The 23,452-nt window shown below is 58.6% G+C and overlaps 1 protein-coding gene across 2 annotated transcripts; it reads right to left on the bottom strand.

Moving 5' to 3' along the window:
* Positions 1–959: 959 nt before the first annotated feature.
* NLRP12 (NLR family pyrin domain containing 12) lies at positions 960–23,282 on the bottom strand. Of its 2 annotated transcripts, XM_062177663.1 has the most exons (10): positions 22,994–23,282; positions 21,387–21,467; positions 13,888–15,586; positions 10,680–10,850; positions 7,621–7,791; positions 6,447–6,617; positions 5,424–5,594; positions 4,421–4,591; positions 1,226–1,396; positions 960–1,047 (listed from the first exon to the last, which is right to left on the bottom strand). In XM_062177663.1, exons 1-10 carry the CDS (start codon positions 23,280–23,282, stop codon positions 960–962), a joined length of 3,183 nt encoding a protein of 1,060 aa, XP_062033647.1. The 2 variants fall into 2 exon arrangements, with proteins under 2 accessions (XP_062033647.1, XP_062033648.1); XM_062177664.1 differs by lacking the exon at positions 4,421–4,591.
* Between the last annotated feature and the right edge of the window lie 170 nt (positions 23,283–23,452).

Below are 23,452 nucleotides of genomic sequence, written 5' to 3'. Positions count from 1 at the left end.
TCTGTAGACCGCTGTGGTGTGTCCTCGGTGTTCCTGGTGGGGCCATCTCCCTCTGGTCGCTGAGACTTGGTTTCAAATCCCCGATAATGAAAATAGCGCTGCTATGGTGAAAGAGGGACTGTGCCTTCAGAGTGGTAGACGTGGGGACGGAGGGATCCTCCATCCACTGGTTCACTCCCCACCACGCCCACAACAGCCGGGGTTGAGCCAGGCTGAAGCTGATAGCCAGGAACTCCACTGGGCTCTCCCACCTGGGTGGCAAGAACTCAAGTATTGGAGCCATCATCCCCTGCATAGCAGGCCCTCTAGCAGGGAGCTGGCCCAGGAGCGGAATAGCTGGGACTTTGAAATAAATGGTTGTGAGTGTGCGATGTGGTGGCTCAGCCCGGTGTACCACAATGCCTGCCCCTCTTTGAAAACCAGATTTTTTGAGAGGAAGATCACTCATCCTCTGATTCAGTCACCCAAAGCTCACAATAGCCAGTGCTGGCCAGGTGAAAGATGGGAGCCAAGAACTCAATCCTGGTGTCCCATGTGGCTGGCAGGGACCCAAGTTTGCACCATCACCACTCTGCCAGGGTCTGCACTAGGGAGCTTTTATTTGAAATGCAGAATTAGAGACGTTCATCCACTGGTCCCCTCCCCCAAATGGCTGGGCCAGGCGGAAGCCAGGAGCCAGGAACTCCATCAGGACTCTCTGGGCCAACAGCCACTGTCTCCTGGGTGGATTAGCAGGTACTGGAGTCAGCCCGCATTCCTGTATGGGATGCAGGCGTCCCACGCAGCAGCTTAACCCACTGTGCTATGCCACCTGCCCCGTCACTCTACTTTTTCTTTAATTTAAAAAGTGTTTGTGTCTAGGGGAGGAGGAGACTGCAGTGTCCTGTCGGGTGATGGACAGCTCAGCCCCCGTGTCGCGTGATGGACAGCTCGGCCCCCCTGCCTCTGTCCCGGCTCGGTCAGCAGCCGATATCCAGGTAGGGCTTCATCGCGCGCAGCGCCGCCAGCCTTTTGTGGGTCAGCTTGTTCAAGTCCATTCCGAACAGCCTGAGAACACAAGCGTGGGAAACAGCATCCAGTGGATGAGCTCAAGCGATGGTCCGGGTGACGGCCCCACCCGTATTCCACGTGATCGCACACACAGGTGACGTTCCCAGATTCCAGGCTGCGGGTCCCCACCTACCCCCGGCCCCTGAGCCCCCGCCCCACGCCCTGCCAGGCTCACCAGAGGACACGGAGCTTGCAGCTGGAATGCCGGAGCCGCCTGCACAGCAGCAGGACCCCCGTGTTCCCCAGGGCGTTGTTGGTCAGGTAGAGCTCAGTCAGGGTCTGGCTGGCCGCCAGGGTGCAGGAGAGGTCCTCGCAAGCCTTGGCCGTGAGGCTGCAGCTGTCCAGCCTGTTGGTGACAAGGAGTGGTGGCGGCTACAGCGGGCGGGGCTTCTGCCAAAGCCTCACTTTCAGAGGGGCTGGGGAGAAGGTTTTAGGGGACAAAGCACGTGAGCGTGGGCGCTGAGGTCGTTGCGGGGCTGGCATCGGGGCGTTTCAGAAGGCAAAGGCTGGTCCTGTTTCCAGCAAGGTCTAGGGTGGGTGTGCTCTTTGACTTTGTAGCCAAGGAGCCAATTCCCCCTCTGGGAACTGTGTATTTGAAAGAGTGATAGAGGCCGGCACCGTGGCTTAACAGGCTAATCCTCCGCCTTGCAGCACCGGCACACCGGGTTCTAGTCCCAGTTGGGGCGCCGGATTCTATCCCGGTTGCCCCTCTTCCAGGCCAGCTCTCTGCTGTGGCCCGGGAAGGCAGTGGAGGATGGCCCAGGTCCTTGGGCCCTGCACCCGCATGGGAGACCAGGAGAAGCACCTGGCTCCTGGCTTCAGATCAGCGCGATGCGCTGGCCACAGCGGCCATTGGAAGGTGAACCAACGGCAAAGGAAGACCTTTCTCTCTGTCTCTCTCTCACTATCCACTCTGCCTGTCAAAAAAAAAAAAAAGAGTGATAGAAAGGGGGAGAGGGAGGGAGAGATCTTGCATCTGCTGGTTCGTTCCTCTCCATGTGGCCAGGAAGGTCAGGGTCGGTCCGTGCTGAGGCCAGGAGCCTGAGTGATGGGAGACCATCAGGTCTCCCACACGTAGGCGGCACACGTAGGTAGCTGCTCGCCCAGGTGCGTCGGCAGGGAGTGGAGCAAGCGCTCCGCCACGGGATGCCCGGCTCGGCTCACCACACCACCCTGCCGCGTCCTCACCTCCCCATTGCTTGTTCAAAACCCAGTTTCAGTCAACAAGGAGCTGGCTTTGCTCTCGGGCTGCGGAGGCGGAGCAGGTGCCAGGCCCAAGTCCGCTGGTTTCCATGCCCGCAGCCCTCATGCATGGTTCCCGTTGGGCACCAGGATGAATTCAAAACCAGGCTTTGACTGGAACTTTCTTTCTCTGAGGGCCTTGGTTCAGAAAGAGCAGAGCCCCGGGCACTGTGGCACCAGGCAAGGCTGGGCCTCCTGAGGACAGAGCCCACGCAGCAGCAAGAGTGGAAGGAACGGAGGTCGAGATTCTGGGGTGAACGTTAGGTGCTGCGGGTAAGACGCCCCTCGGGGTGCCCGCATCCCACATTCAAGTCCGAGTTCTACTTCCTACCCCAGCTCCCTGCTGCTATGCACCCTGGGAGGCAGCCACTGGTGACTCAAGTGCTCGGGTCTCTGCCGCCCACGCGGGAGACTGGGATGGGGTTCCTGGCTCCTGACTTTGGCTTGGCCCAGTCCTGGCTGTTGCAGGCGGTCGGGGAGTGAACCAGTGGGTAGAAAGTCTCTCTGCCTTTCAAATAAAATAAATTTAAAAAATAGAACAATCCGAATGCCTAGGTCATGCTGTGCCTGGAGCGTGTCCCTTTGGGTTAAGCAGGTCAATAAATGTTCCTTTAAAAAAAAAAAGAGTGGTAGAGACCTTTCAAATGTTGGTTCTCTCCCGGAGGGCCACAGCACCCACGGCTCAGGCTGAATCCATCTGGTGGTCTCTTGTGTGGGCGGGAGGGGCCCAAGTGCCGGCAGGTGCCTCAGGGAGCAGTCAGTCTCAGACTGGTGTTCATGTGGGGTGTGTGTTGCAGCCAGCGGCTTAACCTGTACCACAGCGCTAGCCCCAAGACTTTAAGTTGAATCTGGGATTTTAAGAGAAAGGATTTTAATTTAATTTTTATTTTAAAAATATTCGTTTGAAAGGCAGAGTCAGATCTTCTGACCCCTGGTTCCCTCCCCAACGGCCCCAAAGGCCAGGGCTGGGCCAGACTGAAGCCAAGAGCTTCATCCAGGTCTCCCATGTGGGTGCAGGGGCCCAAGCACTTGGGCCACCTCTGCTGCTTTCCCAGGCGGATCAGCAGGGAGCCGGATACAAAGTGGAGCAGCAGGGACTTTGAACCAACACCCACATGGGAAGTGGCATCCCAGGTGGTTGCTTCACCCAGTGTGCCACAACGCCGGCCCCAAGATGTTAATTTTAATTAGGCTGAGGTCCCAAGGCAGCAGACACCAGCTTCTGAAATGAGGAAGAAAAGTCAGGACTTGGTGGGGAGGGGGCTTTGGGGACAGAGCCCCCACCTCCCAGGTGCCATGGAGGAGTAGAAGACCGGTGAGAGCCGGGGAGGGAGCTGTGCCATCAAGTTACCCACATCGAGGGGCTGGGCACTGGAGCCACCTCCCTGGGGGGACCTCGGCCTTGATCCCCACGAGAGAGCTGGCATGGGGGTGTCCACCAGATGGGGGCGCTCACATCCCAGAGCGACCCAGCAGCTCCAATGAAAGGAGTAGGCTTATCTCCAAGCCCTCATCCTCACTCTTCAGTACCCAAAGCCCCAGGCAAGCAAGACACCCATGGAGAGGAAGAGGTCGTAGACAGAAAGGGGTAGGTGTTGTGGCGCAGGGGGTTACACTGCCGCCTATGTCACCACCATCCCGTGTCAGCGCTGGTTCGAGTCCTGGATGCTCTGCCAGGGAAGGCAGTGGAGGATGTCCCGAGTGCTTGGGCCCCTGCACCCATGTGGGAGACCCAGAAGAAGCTCCTGGCTCCTGGCTTCGGCCTGGCCCAGCCCCAGCCGTTGTGGCCATCTGGGGAGTGAACCAGTGCGTGGAAATGTGCACTCTCTCTCTGTCTCTGAAGACAGGATGAATGATCAGGCTGGGCTGGGGGAAAAGTCGTCAGTGACATTTGATTGGAATTTACAGAGGCCCGGGTTGAAGCTTTCACGGAGAAGCCATGAACCTGCCTGCCCGAGTATAAACGTCAGGGGAAGAAGTGAGGTTTTGCTAGGGGCAAGGCTGCACCTGCTTCCCACCTGACCGCGCGCACTCAGGCGAACACTGGCTCAGGGCACCGTCTCTCTCCTGTACCTTGCAAGGCGGGGGTGGTGGGGGAACAGTCCCCACCGGTCGCCCGTGCACTCACCACAGTTTCTGGAGTCTGCACGTGGGGTGTCGCAGCCCCTCTCCCAGCAGCCACACGCCAGGGTCTCCCAAGTCGTTGAAGCTCAGATCCAGCTCCCGCAGGTGGGGGTTGGCCTGGAGCACGGTGGAGAGGCCCCCACAGGCAGGGGAGCCCAGCCGGCAGATGCCCAGCCTGGAACGACACGGCGCCCGTGCTGAGGCTCGCTGCCCCTCCCCGGACTAGGGGCTGGTGCGTCGGACAGCGGGCGTGGGGCGGGGGGGGGGGGGGGGGGCAGGACGGAAGCAGGCAGGAACAAGGGGCAGAAAAAAGGAAGCGACTAGAAGAATATAAAGAAAAAGTATTAGCTAGGCACTGAGCCCTCGGCTCGCCCCTGGAGTGCTGTGTGGCTTAAATGAAACTTGTTTACTGAAAACATTTTTAAAAGATTATGGAAGGTCACTAGTCCCGGTCGGGGCGCCGGATTCTGTCCCGGTTGCCCCTCTTCCAGGCCAGCTCTCTGCTGTGGCCCGGGAAGGCAGTGGAGGATGGCCCAGGTGCTTGGGCCCTGCACCTGCATGGGAGACCAGGAGAGGCACCTGGCTCCTGGCTTCGGATCGGCGCGATGCACCGGCCGCAGCGGCCATTGGAGGGTGAACCAACGGCAGAAGGGAGGACCTTTCTCTCTGTCTCTCTCTCTCACTATCCACTCTGCCTGTCAAAAAAAAAAAAAAACAAAACAAAACAAACAAAAAAAAGATTATGGAAGGTCAGAGTTAGAGACAGAGATCTTGCATCTGCTGGGTCACTCCCCAGATGCCAGCAACAGCCAGGGCCTTGGCAGAGAAGTCTCCGGAAGGAAGCTGGGGTAGGCAGAGATCATGGGGAGTGGGGACGTGCCACAGTGGTTAAGACGCTGCCCGAGGCGTCCACATCTTACGTCAAGCGCCAGGGTTCGAGGCCCACCCCTGCTCCTGACTCCGGCTTCCGCCTGGCCTCCCCCGGCCCACACGGGATCCGCACTCACCGGAGGGTGTGGAGTCTGCACGAGGGGTGCCTGAGCCCCTCGCACAGCAGCAGCGCCCCGGGGTCCCCAATGTCGTTCAGACTCAAGTCCAGCTCCACCAGGCTCAGGTTCACGGGGAGGGTGGTGGCCAGCTCTCCGCAGGCTGCCCCGGTGAGCCGGCAGATCTTCAGCCTGCACAGAGGGGACGGCTTCTGTGCAGGGGCCAACCACACGCACCCTGACCTCCACCCTCCAGAGTGTGCGAACAACCCACTGAAGACGGGCACGGGGCCTGGGGAGACATCTTGCCAAAGCAGATGGACAGACGTGCCCGTGAGATCTCAAAGACCAAGGGGAGGCTGCCCCGTCCTCAGTAGGGTAGCCACAAACAACCACAAGAACACAGAATACGGCCAGTGCCGTGGCTTAACAGGCTAATCCTCCGCCTTGCGGCGCCGGCACACCGGGTTCTAGCCCCAGTTGGGGCGCCAGATTCTATCCCGGTTGCCCCTCTTCCAGGCCAGCTCTCTGCTATGGCCCGGGAAGGCAGTGAAGGATGGCCCAAGTCCTTGGGCCCTGCACCCGCATGGGAGACCAGGAGAGGCACCTGGCTCCTGCCTTCGGACCAGTGCAATGCGCCGGCCGCAGCGGCCATTGGAGGGTGAACCAACGGCAAAAAGGAAGACCTTTCTGTCTCTCTCACTATTCACTCTGCCTCTAAAAAAGAAAAAAAAAAAAACCACACAGAATACAACAGGTACCTGTGAGGACATGGCCAGAGACTGGAATACTTAGGCAGCACAGCATGGTAAATAGCATAACTCCCGGATCACAGTACACCCCTCAAACACTGACAAACACAGCTGCCAGGTGACCCAGTAATTCTGGTGGGTTTACACCTGAGATCGTTGAAACAGGTCCGTCTCCCACCTGGCGGCTGTCGTGAGACCTGCCGGGAACTGTGGTGCACACGCAGCAGGTGCACTTCCGCACGTTCACTCGGCAGGACGAGACCTGCCTGTCACAGCCCCGGGTCGGACTCACCACAAAGTCCGGAGCCTGCAGCCTGGGTGCCGCAGACCCTGACACAGCCGCCCCACGCCCGCGTCCTCCAGGGCGTTTCCTGTCAGGTCCAGCTCTGCCAGGTGTGGGTTGGTGCAGAGCACGGAGGCGAGCTCCTGGCAGGCCCCCGCGTCCAGCAGGCACTTCCTCAACCTCGGGTGGAAAGGGGTGTTAGAGAGGCTTGTGCTCTCCGCCTCCTGGCTGCTCGTGCCCTGGCCTGGGGGCTGAACGTGAACCTGACACACAGCCGACCCCCAGTAACCACGGCGGATGAGCACCGGGGCTTCTTCCAGACACTGGAGACCCCTACGTAAGATGGAACGGGTGGTGGTTAGCACACTGCTTGGGATGCCTGCATCCTAGCTCAGAGTCCCCGGGTTCAAGTCCCGTGCTCTGCATGCAAACTTCCTGCTGTTGCCCACTCTGGGGGCAGCAGGGGATGGCTCGAGGACTTGGGGCCCTGCCACCCATATAAGAAGGTTCCTGGCTTTGGTCTGGCCCAGCCCTGACTGCTCTGGGCATTTCGGTGAGAGTGGGCCAGCCAATGGAAAATCTGTCGGCCGGCGCCGTGGCTTAACAGGCTAATGCTCCACCTTGCGGCGCCAGCACACCAGGTTCTAGTCCCGGTTGGGGCGCTGGATTCTATCCCGGTTGCCCCTCTTCCAGGCCAGCTCTCTGCTATGGCCCGGGGGTGCAGTGGAGGATGGCCCAAGTCCTTGGGCCCTGCACCCACATGGGAGACCAGGAAAAGAACCTGGCTCCTGGCTTCAAATCAGAGCGATGTGCCGGCCACGGCAGCCATTGGAGGGTGAACCAATGGCAAAAAGGAAGACCTTTCTCTCTGTCTCTCTCTCTCACTATCCACTCTGCCTGTAAAAAAAAAAAAAAAAAAAAAAAAAAAAAATCTGTCTCTCTGTTTTTCTGCCTTTCAAATAAGCTTTTGGGGTAGCCCGTGGCCTCAGGGACTTGTCACCCTGCGGAAGTGGGCAGGGCCCAAGGAGGTCGGAAGGTGGGCCCTGCAAAGTGCCGGATCCAGGGCAGGGGTCTACGGTCACGGGCTGAGGGGGAACCTGATGTGGAGATGGAGAGGTCCCATCAGCCCCGGGAGGTGAAGCCTGCAGGGAGGGAGGGCTGACTGTGCCCGGTGGGGACTCACTGGACCATCTGCAGCCTGCACCGGGGGTGCCGCAGTCCCCCACAGAGCAGTTCCAGGCCCGGAAGCCCCAGGCTGTTGCCGCTGAGATCCAGCCGTAGTAAGTGACGGTTGGCTGTGAGAGCGGCGGCGAGGTCCCTGCAGGCGGAGCTGGGGATGCGGCACCTCTTCAGCCTGCGCGGGGAGAAGAGAGATGCGGAGCTGTGGATGCTATCCCTCACCTCCTCCCTCCCTCCCTCTTGAGAAACACTTCTTTCCTCCTCTAAAATACAGGAAAGAACGTGGGTCCAGCGGGTTAGACCATCACCTCTGACACCGGCACCCCGTGTGGGCGATGGTTTGAGTCCCGGCTGCCCCTCTCTCTTCCCATCCAGCTCCCTGCTGATGGCCTGGGAAAAAGCAGGGGAACATGGCCCAAGTGCGTGGACCCCTGCAGCCACGTGGGAGACACCGATGGAGCTCCTGGCTTCCGCCGGGCCCAGCCCCAGCTGTGGCAGGCATTGGGATATTGAACCAGCAGCTGGAAGATTCTGTGTGTGCATCTGTCTGTCTTCCCCTCTCTCTGTAACACTGCCTTTCGAACAATTTTTTTTTCCCTTTTAATGAAAGGCAGGAGGTTAGCTTTGCCAGGGACTGGTGGGGGCAGGGATTCCTTCCAGAGGATGAATTCTGGAACTGGCCAGTGGCGCCCTCGGTGCCATCACAGGACACTGCAGAAAGCCCTTGAACTGCACGCTGCAACGGGGGCGGGTGGATGTTTCGGGTGTGTGAATTGTACTCCAGTTCTTAAAGAGCAACGAGATAACACTATACTAGATTCTTGGAAAATGCTGAGGGTAGATATTGAATGTCCTCACCACGGAAATGATGCGTTTGCGTGGGAATGCCCGTGTGGATTCTTCGCATAGTTCTGCAGTGTGTGTGTGCGTATTTCAAAGTCCTGCGTGGTAGGTGGTAGATACTACAATGTCATCTTTGATGACAAAACAACGCATCTTTGCCTCCAGCCAGAGACTCACTCCAGGTCTCCCACAGGTGGCAAGGACCCAAGCACCCGAGCCCTCGCCTGCTGCTCTCCAAGGTGCTCGTTAGCAGGGAGCTGCATCAGACGCAGAGGAGCGAGGAGTGAAACCAGGTACCGCAAGGGGGGGACGCGGGCGTCTGCGCATCCAGTGCCCGTTCGAGTTTTCGTTTGTAATCTGGTAGAATACGGACAACAGGAAGTCACTTCAGCCATTTTTAGTGTAGGGCTGGGTCGTGTCGGTGTGCAGTCGATCTCCATAACAAACTGAGACCCTAAGCCCATACGCCGCAGCCCCTCGTACCCCAGTCCGTCCCGGCAACCACCGCTCTCCTGTCTGTCTCTGTGACTTAGATCACCCTGGGTTCCGCCTGGAGTGGGCTCCTGTAACTTTTGTCCTTTTGTGACTGGCTCATGTTGCCTAGTACTGTGACCTCAAGGCTCATCTGTGTCGTAGCGTGGGTCAGGGTTCCCTTCGTTTTTAAGGCTGGATAATGTCCCACTGCATGTGTGTGATGTGTTTTGCCTGTCCATTCGTCCGTGGAAAAACACGGACTCTTACACTGCCATCAGATGCTAGGAGGGAGAGACAGAGAGAGAAAGAGGTCTTCCATCTGCTGGTTCACTCCCCAGATGGCCGCAACGGCTGGAGCTGAGCCAACCTGAAGCCAGGAGCCAGGAGCTTCTTCTGGGTTTCCCATGTGGGTGCAGGGGCCCAAGGACTTGGGCCATCTTCTACTGCTTTCCCAGGCCATAGCAGAGAGCAGGATTGGAAGTGGAGCAGCCGGGACTCGAACCAGCACCCATATGAGATGCTGGCACCACAGGCGGAGGCTTAGCCTACTATGTCACGGCACTGGCCCCCAGGGTGGACATTTTTTTAAGATTTATTTATTTATTTGAAAGGTTACAGAGAGAGAGAGAGAGCACCTGCTAGTTCACTCCCAAAATGGCCACAATGGCTGGAGCTGCACCGATCTGAAGCCAGGAGCCAAGAGCTTCTTCCAGGTCTCCCACGTGGATGGAGGGACCCCAGGACTTGGGCCATCTATTACTGCTTTCTCAGGCCATAGCAGAGAGCTGGATCGGAAGTGGAGCAGCTGGGACTTGAACCAGCAACCATATGGGATGCCGGCACTGCAGGTGACGGCTTTACCTGCTACACCACAGTGCCGGCTCCCAGGGTGAGCGTCTACAGGAAGCTGGAAGTGAGGGTGAACCCGAACACTATTGTGTGGATTGGGGGCACCCTAACTTCCAGGCCCAATGCTACCCCCAACTCCAGATTACAGAGGAGGCCACCGCCTGTCGGGGCTGCAGTGGCTCAGAACCACGGCTGCACGTGCCTTGAAGACCCTACCTTGTAAGGTGGGGTCCGTGTCCCCTTGACTTGCCCCGTGCTGCAGAGTGTTTTGAAAGTGACACTTTTAGCAAGAGTTGATGAGAAAAAGGAAGGCCCTGGGCAGATGTACGACTTCTGGAGTCTGGTCAGGTGGCCGGAGACTGGAATGGAGAGAGGAATAAGGGAAGTGTTGGGACGGTGGTGTGGTGCAGTGAGCTAAGCCACCACTAGAGGCACCCTTATTCCATACTAGAGTTCGGTTCGCCTCCCAGCAGCTCTGCTTCCTATCCAGCTCCCTGCTAATGCACCCGGGACAGCAGCAGCAGATGGCCCGAGTGCTCGGGTCCCTGCACCCACGTGGGCGACCAGGATGGAGCTCCTGGCTCCTGGCTTCAGCCTGGCCGAACCCTGGCTGTTGCAGCCATTTGGAGAGTGAGTGAGCCAGCAGAAGGAAAATCTCTGCCATTCTGCCTTTCAAATAAATTTTTAAAAACATAAGGAAAGCGGGAGATGCTGATGTCTGATGTGTGATCCACGGAGATGTGCTCGTTAGTGTGGTCATTAAGATACGACGAGGTCACGAGGGCAGGGAGGACATCAGGGCCTGAGGCCGAAGCCTCCAGGGCCGCCACCCTTGGCTGCAGCCAATCTGGCCCCCTGAGCCCTGGAGTGGCAGTGGCGGGACCGCGAGGGACTCACCTCAGGTTCTGGAGTCTGCAGCCGGGGTGTCGGAGGCCCTGGCAGAGCAGCCGCAGCCCGCGGCTTCCCAGGGCGTTGCGGTACAGGGCCAGCTCCACCAGGTCAGGACAGCAGCACAGGGCTGTGGCCAGATGCTCACTGTAGGCGTCGGGCAGGATGCTCTTCTCGGCTCTGCATGAGGGAAGGAGAGGCCGGGGTCTCGTTCCGCTGCTTGCCACGGAATGATTTCGTGCCGTAAGAAGCACTGTACCGCCTTCAGTTTAATTCACTGATCCCATAGCCACTGAGGGGGCCACCGGGGCCTGCATCCTTGGATCAGAGACAGAAACCGGCTTCCTTCACAGCCACACGCGGATGGGTTGGAGGGTGTGGCTTAAAGAAGATGGAGGCCACATGTGGGCTCCCGAGGGCAGAGTGCTGGAATCAACTAGTGATGTCTGCCACAGGCTCCGGATAAGGCAAATGCAGCAGGCGTGTGCTTGGCCAGGATTTTTTTTTTTTTTTTTTTTTTTTGACAGGCGGAGTGGAGAGAGAGAGAGACAGAGAGAAAGGTCTTCCTTTTTGCCGTTGGTTCACCCTCCAATGGCCGCTGTGGCCGGCACATCGTGCTGATCCGAAGCCAGGAGCCAGGTGCTTCTCCTGGTCTCCCATGCGGGTGCAGGGCCCAAGCACTTGGGCCATCCTCCACTGCCTTCCCGGGCCACAGCAGAGAGTTGGCCTGGAAGAGGGGCAACCGGGATAGAATCTGGCGCCCCAACCGGGACTAGAACCCGGTGTGCCGGTGCCGCAAGGCGGAGGATTAGCCTGTAAAGGCACGGCGCCGGCCTTGGCCAGGATTTTAATATGCATGGCAATCTCCCCACATTAAAAAAAATGCAGATTTTGAGTTAGTAGGTCTGGAGTAGGACCTGGTTCTGCATTTTTAATAATTTGTTTATTTATTTGAAAGGCAGAGCGATGTGGGAAAAGAAAGAGGTCTTGCAGCTGCTGGTTCACGGCCCCAAAGGCCAGGGCTGGGCCAGGCTGAAGCCAGGAGTCCTGAACTGTGTCCGGGTCTCCCACGTGGGCAGACAGGGACTCAAGTACCTCAACTACCGTTTTCTGCTTTCCCAGGTGCATTAGCAGGGAGCTGGGTCAGAAGCAGAGTGCCTGGGACTTGAAGCAGGCACTCCCCTATGGGATGTGGTGTTCCGAGGGGGGGCTTCACCTGCACACATTACTGGTTTGCTATAAAGGAGCTGGCGGCCATGGAAGGGGCACGGGGAGTGGGAGAGGTGTGCAGCCTCCACGGCCTCTCTGTGAACCAACCCAGGAGCTCCCAACTCAGCTCCCTGGGGTCTTTATCAAGGCCTCACTATACAGGCAGGGTTGACATTGACTCAAGCCCCAGACCTCTCGAGCTCCCGGCATCTTGTCCTGGCTTGGTTGTTCTGGCACCGACCCCCATCCAGGACGCCCCTGGTACCCAGGGAGCTCCAGGGCATTAGGAGCTGTGTGATAGGAACCAGGCTCGATGACCAAATAACAGCAGAAGACGTGTCCAGGACTGGCATTGCGGTGCAGAGGGTAAACTGCCACCAGCTACACCGGCATCCCGTGTGGATGCTGGTTCAAGTCCTTGCTGCGCCACTTCAGGCCCTCTGCCAGTGCCCCTGCGAAAGAGCAGAAGATGCGCCGAGTGCTTGAGCCCCTGCACCCACGTGGGAGACCCAGATGGAGTTCCAGGCTCCTGGCTTCCGCCTGGCCCAGCCCAGGTCATTGTGGATATTTGGGGAGTGAACCCGCAGACGGAGGATCTCTCTTGCTGTCTGTACCCCTCCCCACCAACTCTTTCTTTCAAATAAATAATTTTTTTTAAGGAAAAACTCAAAAAGATGGGTCTGACATCCCCACAGCTTGGGGTATAGCCAATGTGCATTTCTTCTGTTAGCTTTTGGGAGGAGCTATTTCAGACAAAGGAAATTCAACCTAAAGTTGAATCCCTCGGAGTCCCTGCACCGGCACGCACCAGCGGTGTCTCCTGTCCGGGAGGGGTCTGCCAGCACAGCCTCAACCCCGCTTGCTGTTTGGAGTTGGGAGCTGGGTCGCTGGAAGCAAACCTTGATCAGAGCGGGCTGTTGGCTGACCAACTCTCGGCTCCCCGCACCCCAGGGTCTTCTCCGTGACTTTTCCCTCTGCTCTGAGGCCGCTCCCTACTTCCTGAATTCTCCCAGGTCAGGCTCTGTCTGAGCGGGCAGACAGTGGACACCCTCCCCTCCCCAGCTCTGCCCTGTGCCCAGTGTGGAGCTGCAGTGGGAACCCCTCCGCTCCCGTGCCACCGACGTGCTGATGCGTTCCCTTCCTGTGTGTCTGCTCCTCTCTCACCCATGTTCCCCGAGACCGCCTCTTAGGGAACCCAAGCCATCCCAAAGTCCCGGCCCCGACGTCGCTTCCTCGGATCTCCCTTCCCCGACCCCCACCTCTGATGCTGTCCATCACCCCCAGTCACTCCAGTGGCACTGCCCCGTTTGCGCCTCCAGTGGAAACTCTTAACCATTGATTTGGCCGAGAGCTACCTGTTCACTCCTTTAGGGTCTAGCTCCCTTGTCATCAGGGTGTTGGCAGTGGCCAGGGGGCGGATGGGGCTACACCACCGTCAGTCTAAGAAGAGGGCCCGTCCACACACCTGAGGGTACCTCAGAAAGTGCGTGGAAAACAGAATTAGAAGAGAAGTTTACTGTGGTCCAGAAAACTTTGGGCACCCACCCATGCATCGGAGGTGGAGTGGCCGAGACTCCAGCCAGTGCTCCCATAGGGGATTCCAGTGTTGCAAGCCGGACCTGCACCTGTTGCACTCAGCACCAGCCCCTTGGGGTACCCTCACCTGAAGTCCTGGGTAAGCGTGCTGGTCAACCCAGGTCTCCTTGACACAGACTCAGTTCCGTCCCAATGGATGAAGCTGTCGACGAGCGGGGTGTCCGCCTGTGGCACTACTAGCATTTAGGGACCTGATCATTCTTTGTGGCGGGGGACTGCCCTGTGTATCGCGCTATGCTCGGCCACATCTCCAGCCCTACCCACTATGCGTCGGTGACATCACCTGTCTCCCCCAAGGTGTTTCTAGACATTGCCAAGTGTCTTGGAGGAGGGCACTTCCCCACTCCCCCATCCGTCAAACACCAGCGGTTAGGAGTATGAACACGCCCAGCCAGCCCCGGCCGGTACTTACGGCTCTGCCAGTGGTGTCTGGGCCCCGGTCCATCCTGTGCTGTCGTCCGCACCCATGCCGTAGGCAGCCCCGTGCAGGTGCAGCACCACGGCGCTCCTGCAGTGCTTGGCACAAAACGCGGACACCATATGCTCCATCTTGGTGGCGATGTGGCCAACCACGACCACCTGGAAGTGGCTCAGGGCCTGCTGGACGAACTCCTCCTCCTGGATCTCGTACAGGCAGCTGAAGACCTCCAGGGAGCCGGCCTGCAGGGTGGAGCCCTCGCTCCGGGCTTTGCTCTGGATCGCCCACAGCAGGGCCTCCTTGACCTGGGGCGAGACCTTCCAGCACAGGGTCCGCTCCAGGTAGCTCCTCGTCTCCTCGCTCAGGAGTCCGAACAGGAAGCGGACGGTGAGGGCCAGGAAGCTCCTCTCCGAGAACCCGTATTCGGCCAGCAGCCGGGCCAGGTTCCGGTCCGAGCCTGCCCCGCCCTCGGTGCCTTCCAAGGCGTAGTGCATGGCCGCGAAGAACTCCTGGAAACTCAAGTGGATGAAGCTGTAGAACTTCTCACAGTTGATGTCTCTCTGGAAGATGTTCATGTTGAGGAAGGCGGAGACGTCCGCCCCGTCCAGGCCATGTCGCTGCAGGTCCTGCTCTTCAAACAGAACCTTCTGAGCCCAGAGGCCATCGGCCGCCAGAGAGCAGAGCCCCCTCTGGTTGGGCGGGGGCCGCGGGGCGGGGGTCCCCGGCTTGGGCTGCAGCAGGCTCAGCAGGTAGAGCGTGTACACCGCCGTGGTGGTCCTGGACGTCTGTCCCAGAAGCCCCCCGTCCTCCAGCTGCTGCTTGAGACAGGTGCAAAGGACCCAGCACACCATGGGCACGAAGCACATGGTGAACAGCGGCTCGCTGTCCCGCACGAAGCCGAAGGCCTGGGCTGCCTGCGCGGCGTCCTGGAAGTACCTGAGGAAGTACTCCTTCCTCTCCGCCTCCGGGAAGCCCAGGATCTCCACGTGCCTGGGGTGCTCCAGCAGCCGCTGCAGCTTCTCCAGCGCCGAGGGCCGGGTGGTGACGAGCAGGCACAGCTCCGGCAGCAGCTTCTTCCGGATCAGGCTGCTGAGCACGAGCTCCGTGGGCCGCTTCTCCTCCCAGCAGCGGCACCAGGGGCCCTGAGCCTCGTGGAAGGAGGGCTTGAGCTCGTCAAAGCCGTCGAGGATCAGGAGGAGGCGCCCGTGGAGCTGCGCCAGCTCCCGCAAGGGCGCGCCGGCCTCCGGCCAGCAGCTGGCCAGCAGGTCTTGCGCGCTCTGCTCCGGGGCGGCCTGGTTCATCTCCCTGCAGTTGACGTAGAAGAGGAAATCGAACCTGTCCTGGAAGAGCCGCCCGTCGGCCCAGTCCAGCATCACCTTGTGGGCCAGCATGGACTTCCCCATGCCCGCCGCCCCCTGCAGAACCACGGTGCGCGGCGGCTCCGGCCGCTCCTCGTCTGGCTCGAAGAGCATCTCCACGCGGATGGGGCTGGCCTGGTAGCCCCTGCTCCTCGCGTGTCCCCAGCCCGTGTCCAGCAGCTTCTGCTTGGCCCGCAAGGGGCTGGAGTGTTCCTTCACCAGGAGGAGCCGGGTGTAGCGGTGGCTGAGGTTCACGCACTCCCCCAGCCGCGCGTTGCGGTCTTCCATCAGCCGGAACTTCCGGCGCACGTAATCCCTGTAGGCCTCCCGGGGATCTGGGGGACAGGGACGGAGGAGGCGTGAAAGAGGCGTCGGCAGCGTGCAGTGGGGTCCTGAGTTAAAGTGTGAGGGTCCGGCGGCACCTGCAGCGCTGGCATCCCGTATGGGCGCCAGTTCAAGTCCTGACTGCTCCACTTCCAGCTCCCTGCTGATGCTCCTGGGAAAGCAGTGGAGGATGGCCCAAGTGCCCTGCACTCACGAGGGAGACCTGGAAGAAGCTCCTGGCTTCAGTCTGGCCCAGCACTGCCCCTTGTGGCCATTTGGGGAGTGAACCAGCAGATAAAAACATCCCCCCCCCCACCCCATGTGTGTGTCTCCCCCTCTCTATGTAACTCAGACTTTCAAATAAGCAATTTTTTTTTTTTAATTTATTTATTTGGAAGTCAGAGTTAAAGAGAGAAGGAGAGGCAGAGAGAGCTCTTCTACCCACTGGTTCACTTCCCAATTGGCCACAGTGGCCGGAGCTGCACCAATCCAAAGCCAGGAGCCAGGAGCTTCTTCCTGGTCTCCCACGCAGGTGCAGGGGCCCAAGGACTTGGGCCATCTTCTATTGCTTTCCTAGGCCATAGCAGAGAGCTGGATCAGAAGTGGAGCAGCTGGGACTAGAACAGGTGCCCATGTGGGATGCCGGCACTGCAGGCGGCGGCTTTACCCGCTACACCACAGCGCTGGCCCCAACAGTTATTTGCGGTCTCCTGGCCGCTGTTGTCTACCGGGAGCCCCAGGCCCACGCCCTCCCAGTGGAGAAGCCGGGGAGCGACTGTGGAGCTGTTGGGACTGGAAGTGGGTGGGGCAGCAGGGAGGGGGCCCCAGTCTCAGCCTGCGTTTGTCACCAGGTCGCCGTGTGATCTGGAGGTGAAGTGGAGAAGCAAGGCTCCCAGACATCTGTGTCTCCTTTGACACCGAGCAGATGCCCACTTGCCCTGGGGGTGAACCCTCTGCTTGCGCTCTCCGGGACGCCGGCCTTGGGAGGGATGTCGATGCGCCATCTAGAACCATGTCAGCCAGGGTGGCTGCTTGGACCAGAGGACAGTGGGCGCGGGTCTGGAGATGGGTGTGGTTTGACACTATGGGGAGATTGCTACCGCCATCTAGTGGCAAGAGGCCAGAGGTGCTGCTCAACCTCCTACACCAAGCAGGCTCGGGCTGGCCGCGTCCACAGTGCCAAGGCGATGAGACCCTGATGTGGACACAAAGGCATCCCTTTGCGTCTGGATGTCCCCAGAGGCCTGGTGTAACTGCCCAACAGAAGGCCAAAATGGGGTGTGAGTGGTCCCAGTTTTCTTGGAACGAACGCAGGTGCTCTTGTAGCTGGGATAGAACATACGTTAAACAACGCTAACCAATTGAAGCACTTTCTCAGAAAATGATGTATCTGAGAAGTAGAGAAATAAGACGGGAACAGGTGCAGCGAGAGCTCCCTTCTGCACCAGGCTGAGGCTGGGAACCGGGGGCTCAGCCCAGGCTTCCCGCCCATCGCCTGAGCCATTACCGCTGCCTCCCAAGCTCTGCGTTAGTGGGAAGCTGGAATCCAGAGCCGGAGCCAGGTAGCAAACCCAGGCACGCAGATATGGGATGCAGGCATCTTAACCTGAGACCTCTTTAAAGCTTTATTTATCTGGGGGCTGGCGCTGTGGTGCAGCGGGTTAATGCCCTGGCCTGAGGCGCCAGCATCCCATGTGGGCACCGGTTCGAGACCCGGCTGCTCCACTTCCAACCAGCTCTCTTCTATGGCCTGGGAAAGCAGTGGAGGATGGCCCAAGTCCTTGGGCACCTGCACCCACGTGGGAGACCCGGAAGAAGCTCCTGGCTCCTGGCTTCGGATCGGCGCAGCTCCAGCTATTGCGGCCAATTGGGGAGTGAACCAGTGGATGGAGGACCACTCTTCTCTGCTCAATTCTGACTTGCAAATAAATAAATAAATCTTTTTTTAAAAAAAGATTTATTTATTTTAAAGGCAGAATATCAGAGAGAGTGAGAGAGATCTTGCATTCACTGGTTTAGTCCCCAAATGTTTGCAACAGCTGGGGCTGGGCCAAGTGGAAACCAAGAGCCAGGAGCTTCTTCCAGGTCTCCCACATGGGTGGCAGGGACCCAGGGACTTGAGCCGTCACCCCTGCCTCCCGGGGTGCGCATTAGCAGGGAGCTGGAATCCTGAGCCGGAGGCGAGAAGTGAACCCATGCGCTGCACTCCGATGCGGGATGCAGGAGTCTTACTGTTGTGTGCAATTCAGTTGTGGTGAAATCGATTTCCTAAGACTCCACGCTGTGGCCGTCCTCAGGTGTCGAGCCCGTGACATGAAGACGCTCACACCAGGCATCGCCAGACTCATCCAAGGCAGACACCGCACAGCCACTGAGTGCCAGCTCTCTCTCTCCCGCCCCCAGCGCCACAGGTTTGCTTTGTTTCTCTCTGACTGCTCCAGGCACCTGCTACACACAGAGTCGCTTATTTGGCCCTCTGAGTTTGGTTATTTTGTGTAGCACTCTGTGCTCTTAGCTTCATCCGTGTGTAGCCCGTGGCAGTTTCTTTCCTTCTTCAGGCTAAATGTTCCATGGTGTGCGTAGGCCACATGTTGTTTGTGGGTTACCCGTTCATGGATACAATTATTCTCTTAGTTCCCTTAATGTGTATTTGTAAACAATATTAAAACCTCTAGATTTGGACAGGGTGTTACGGATCATTGTGCAGCCTTCATCCCTGCCCAGCTCCCTGCTAATGCAGGTCTCTGGGAACCACACTGTGGGCATTTTTTTTTTTTTAAGATTTATTTATTTATTTGAAAGGCAGAGTTAGAGAGAGAGACAGAGAGAGAGAGAGAGAGAGATCTTCCATCTGCTGGTTCACTCCCCAAATGGCTACAACAGCTGGGGCTGGCCCAAGCCAAAGCCAGGAGCCTGGAGCTTCAACCTCATCTCCCACGCAGGTGCAGGGGCCCAAGTACTGGGGCCATCTTCCACTGCTTTCCCAGACCATAGCAGAGAGCTGGATCAGAAGTGGAAGAGCTGGGACTTGAACTGGGGCTCACGTGGGATGTGGGCACTGCAGGCGGTCACTTAACCCACTGTACCACAGTGCCAGCCCCTTTCACTCTGCCTTTTGAAAAAAATAAGTGTTTTTCTTTTAAAGCAAAGTTGACTGTACCGGACCAGCACTGTGGCACAGCAGGTAGCCGCTGCCTGTGACACAAGCATCCCGTACGAGCGCCACGTTGAGTCCCAGCTACTCCACTTCTGATCCAGCTCCTTGGTAACGCATCTGGGAAAGCAGCAGAAGATGGCCCAAGTGCTGGGCCCCTGCACCCACGTGGGAGACCCGGATGGAGACTCAGGCCCCTGGCTCTGGCCTGGCCAGGCCCCTGCCATAAGGCCATCTGAGGAGTGAAGCAGCAGATGGAAGATCACTTCCTCTCTCTCTAACTCTGATTTTCTTTTTCTTTTCTTTTTTTTTTTTTTTTTTTTTTTTTTTTTTTTTGACAGGCAGAGTGGATAGTGAGAGAGAGAGACAGAGAGAAAGGTCTGCCTTTTTGCCGTTGGTTCACCCTCCAATGGCCGCTGCGGCCGGTGCATCACGCTGATCCGAAGCCAGGAGCCAGGTGCCTCTCCTGGTCTCCCATGCGGGTGCAGGGCCCAAGCACTTGGGCCATCCTCCACTGCCTTCCCAGGCCACAGCAGAGAGCTGGCCTGGAAGAGGGGCAACCGGGATAGAATCCGGCACCCCGACTGGGACTAGAACCCGGTGTGCCGGCGCCGCAAGGCGGAGGATTAGCCTGTTGAGCCACGGCGCCAGCCCCTAACCCTGATTTTCAAATAAACATTTAAAAACACAAACATTCTTTGGGGAAAAAAAAAAAAGAATGTAAAGTTTTGGCTAGACACCAGAGTAGCTATAATCCATAGTGATGGATATTTTAGAACAATCTTGGACCATAAGGATGACGGTTAAGTGAGGTGGTGATGTCAGTGGGCTGCACAGAACCATTCCGCCTGCATGCGTGTGTGTCAGGACGTCACGTGGCAGCCCATCCTGAACACAGCCAGGATTCGCCCAGGTCAATAACATCAGTAGGGTGGGCACTTGGGGCAGCAGTTGAGCCCAAGCTTGCGACACCCACGTCCCGTGCTGGGGCGCCTGGCTCAAGTCCCAGTCCCAGTGCTTCTGACCAAGCTCCCCGGGAGGCGGCAGATGGTGGCTCCAGTACTTGCATTGCTGCCGCCTACGGGAGACCCAGCCCGAGTCCTGGGCCTGGCTTCAGGGGCCTGGCCCTGACTTGCATGCATTCGGGGAGTGAGCCAGCGAATGGAAGAGCTCTCTCTCAAATAAAATGAAAATAAACCAGTTTTTTTTTTTTTTATTTAAAACAAAAGCTTCATGCCCTCCCACTGCCCTCTGGACAAATATATATATATATATATATATATATATATATATTTTTTTTTTGACAGGTAGAGTTAGACAGTGAGAGAGAGACACAAAGAGAGGTCTTCCTTCTGTTGGTTCACTCTCCAAATGGCCGCGACGGCCGGCGCTGCACTGATCCGAAGCCAGGAGCCAGGTGCCTCCCCCTGGTCTCCCATGCGGGTGCAGGGCCCAAGCACTTGGGCCATCCTCCACTGCCCTCCTGGACTACAGCACAGAGCTGTACTGGAAGAGGAGCAACCGGACTAGAACCCGGCGCCCATATGGGATGCCGGCGCCGGCGCCGGCGGATTAACCCAGTGAGCCATGGCGCTGGCCCTGGACAAAAATCTTAGCTCTTCATCCGGGCACTCGAAGCCTCTGCCCATGCCTGTGGCTTGCTCTCTCAGTCCCAGCATCCCCTGGGGGTGGGTGGGGGTCAGAGAGGAGCCCTAGAGGGAGGGCACACGGAGGCTCCAAACCAGAATGCTTGTCCAGGGCTGCCTGGCCAGCAGAAGGTAAAGAGGAGACTCCCCCTCCCTCGTCGGTCTCCACACCAGACCTGGGCCCTGCCGCGGCCCCCACTGCCCTGCGGCTGGCGCGGACTGAAGAAGCAGACTTTCAAATCTAAAAATAAACATTGAGCCAGTACTTGGCAAACCTGGGTGTGTGGGTCCACGTCTTTACCCTCATTTTGATGAAATGCTAGGTATGGACCAGGTACCTCCAATAGAAATTCAGAATTTGAGGGCCTAGCACTGTGGCGTAGCAGGTAAAGCTACTGCCTGCAGTGCCAGTATCCCATATGGGCACCGGTTCAAGTCTCAGCTGCTCCACTTCTGATCCAGCTCTCTGCTATGCCTGGGAAAGCAGTGGAAGATGGCCCAAGTGCTTGGGCCCTTGCACCCACGTGGGAGACCCGGAGGAAGTTCCTAGCTCCTGGCTTCGGATCAGCGCAGATCTGGCCATTGCGGCCATTTGGGAAGTGAACCAGTGGATGGAAGACCGCTCTCTCTCTCTGCCTCTCCTCTCTGTAACTCTACCTTTCAAAAGAATCAATAAAGCTTTAAAAACAAATCAGAATTTGAAACACAACTTCCTGTAAGTACAAGATACAGGGCTTCTGGAGCAGTGCTGTGGGGTAGCAGGTTAACCCGCTGCCTGTGATGCCGGCATCCCATGTGGGCACCAGTTCAAGTCCCAGCTGCTCCACTTCTGATCCAGCTCCCTGCTAATGTGCCTGGGAAAGTCGTGGAGGATTCCTCAAGTCCTTGGCCACGACCACCTACGTGAGAGACCTGGGTTGAATCAGTTTCCCCTTTGCTGGACCCGCCCTCCCTGGGTGTGTGTCACACGCAGCCCCACCCCTTCTGAGGGGACCGCGGTGTAGGGCTCACCTGGCTTTGGGGCATCCGGAGATACCTCCAGAAGGCATGCTGGGTGGCTCCCCAGCAAAGACGGGCCGCCAGGCGCAGCATCTGGAAGAGACACTGGGGAGATCAGCTGGCGCTCAAGACGGTCAGCTGCGGGGCAGGTGTTGGGGCTCAGTGGGTGGAGCTGCCTCTTGGGACGCCCGCATCCCATAGTGGAGTGCCTGGGATGGAGCCCCAGCTCTGCTTCCGACCCCAGCTCCCTGCTAATGCACCTGGAAGGCAGCAGAGGATGGCACAGTGCTTGGACCCCTGCCACCCACATGGGAGACCTGGATGCAGGTCCTGGTGCAACTCCAGGACCTGGCTCAACCCCAGCTGGGCATTTGAGGGGTGAAGCAGAGGATGGAAGATTCTCTCTCACCCCACCCCTGTCACTCTGCCTTCCCAATAAATAAATCAATGCCTATATATCTCCCCAGCAGGTTCCCGTCGCCTCACACTGTTGAAAACCGGGGTCCTCCCTGTTCCCTGGGGCCTCTGCTCCCCCTGGGTCCTGCTCATGGTGATTGGCACCTCCATTCCTCCAATCAGTCCCCTCCGTCAGCCTGGGTCCCGCCCTCCCTTGGCTGAGTCGTGACCACCATCATCCAGACATGGGGTGTGCCAGACATGGGGGAACATCTGATCAGCCTCCTGTCTCCTGGAATTCTCGGAATGTCCGGGGAGGTGGCTTTTTGTATTGGAATGATGGGCAGGGCAGCCCGGGGGAGTTTCAGGGAGGGGCTGCTCACCAGAGATTAGAGGGTGGGGACCTCCACACCCCCCTCCCCCAGCCTGGAGGCCATTGTTTATTTAAAAGAGAGAGAGAGGGCTGCCATCTGCTGCTTCCCTCCCAGAATACCCAAGATAGCCAGAGCCGGGCCAAGGCCAAAGCCAGGAGCCAGGAACTCGGTCTCCCATGTGGGTGTCAGAAATCCCCGGATTTGAGCCCTCTTCAGTGCCTCCCAGGGCCTGCATTGGTGGGAAGCCGGGATTGGGTGGACACTGAGCCCAAGTATTCCGGTGTGGGGGGTGGGGGACGTGGGCTCAGCCAACCAGGCCTAGGCAATGGGGTCGCCCCAGAAGCCCCCAAGGGTGGGGGTTCCAGGAGCTTCTGGACAGGAGCATGTTGGGGGTTCCTGGAAGGCGGTGCCCCGAGCGGGCGTGGCAGCTCCATGCCTTGTCCCCGCACCTGGCCAGGTCCATCTCCTTGTGACGCCCGTGCCATAAGCCAGGGAGTATAGGAGGTATGGCCTGGGTTTCAGGAGCAGCTCTCACAGGTGATCTTGGGCTGAGGAGGGGGCTGTGGGTGGTGGGTCAGAAGCCCAGCGGAAACCCCTGGAGCTTGCGACCGGCTCTGAAGTGGGGAGGGGGCAGCCTTGGGCACTGAGCTTTCCCCGGGGCTGCTGGCGCCACCTCCAGGCAGACGCCATCAGAGCTGCGTTGGGTCACCTGGCTGGTGGGAGGAGAACCTGCTCTTTCCTTGGATCTCCCACCAGCTTACACCCCGGGCCCCGCGGGCTCAGGGGTCCCCACGGGCAGAGTGGGGGACTGTGGGTTCCAGGGCCGACTCCTCCCTGCCACCTCCTTACCCCCGGCCGGGTGCTCTCTCTGTCCTCTCTCCCACAGGTCCCTCCTGTGCATCTGCTCAAAGACGCTGAGAGCCAGCTGCCAGGCCCGCTCTGGCCCACAGTGGGCCACCAGGAGCTGCGCCACGTCCAGGGGCCCGGCCGTCTCCATCCGTCCCCAGGGGATCCTGTCTTCCCCCAGCTCCGCTGCTGTCCCCAGGTGCAACTTGAACTTCTTCAGTTCCACAGCTTCCAGTTCTTCCAAGTAGGCGGACAGGCGGCAGAGGCCGCCCCCGAGCTTGGCGGGCAGCATGGGGGCGCCGGGGCACGGGGCAGAGGAAAGTCTGCCCTGCCCTGCCCGCCAGTGGGGCTGCTTTGACGAAGAGGAAGCCGGGGAGGATTAGGAAACCTGGATGCCATCCGACTTGCACAAAAGATTTTCACTTCCGCTCTCCTTCCCGAGCTCCCGCACAAACTGTCTGT

Source organism: Lepus europaeus, chromosome 19 (assembly GCF_033115175.1).
Source record: "Lepus europaeus isolate LE1 chromosome 19, mLepTim1.pri, whole genome shotgun sequence".
Taxonomy (NCBI): domain Eukaryota; kingdom Metazoa; phylum Chordata; class Mammalia; order Lagomorpha; family Leporidae; genus Lepus; species Lepus europaeus.
Note: the sequence above shows the minus strand (reverse complement) of the source record. Positions and strands in the feature narration are given on the sequence as shown.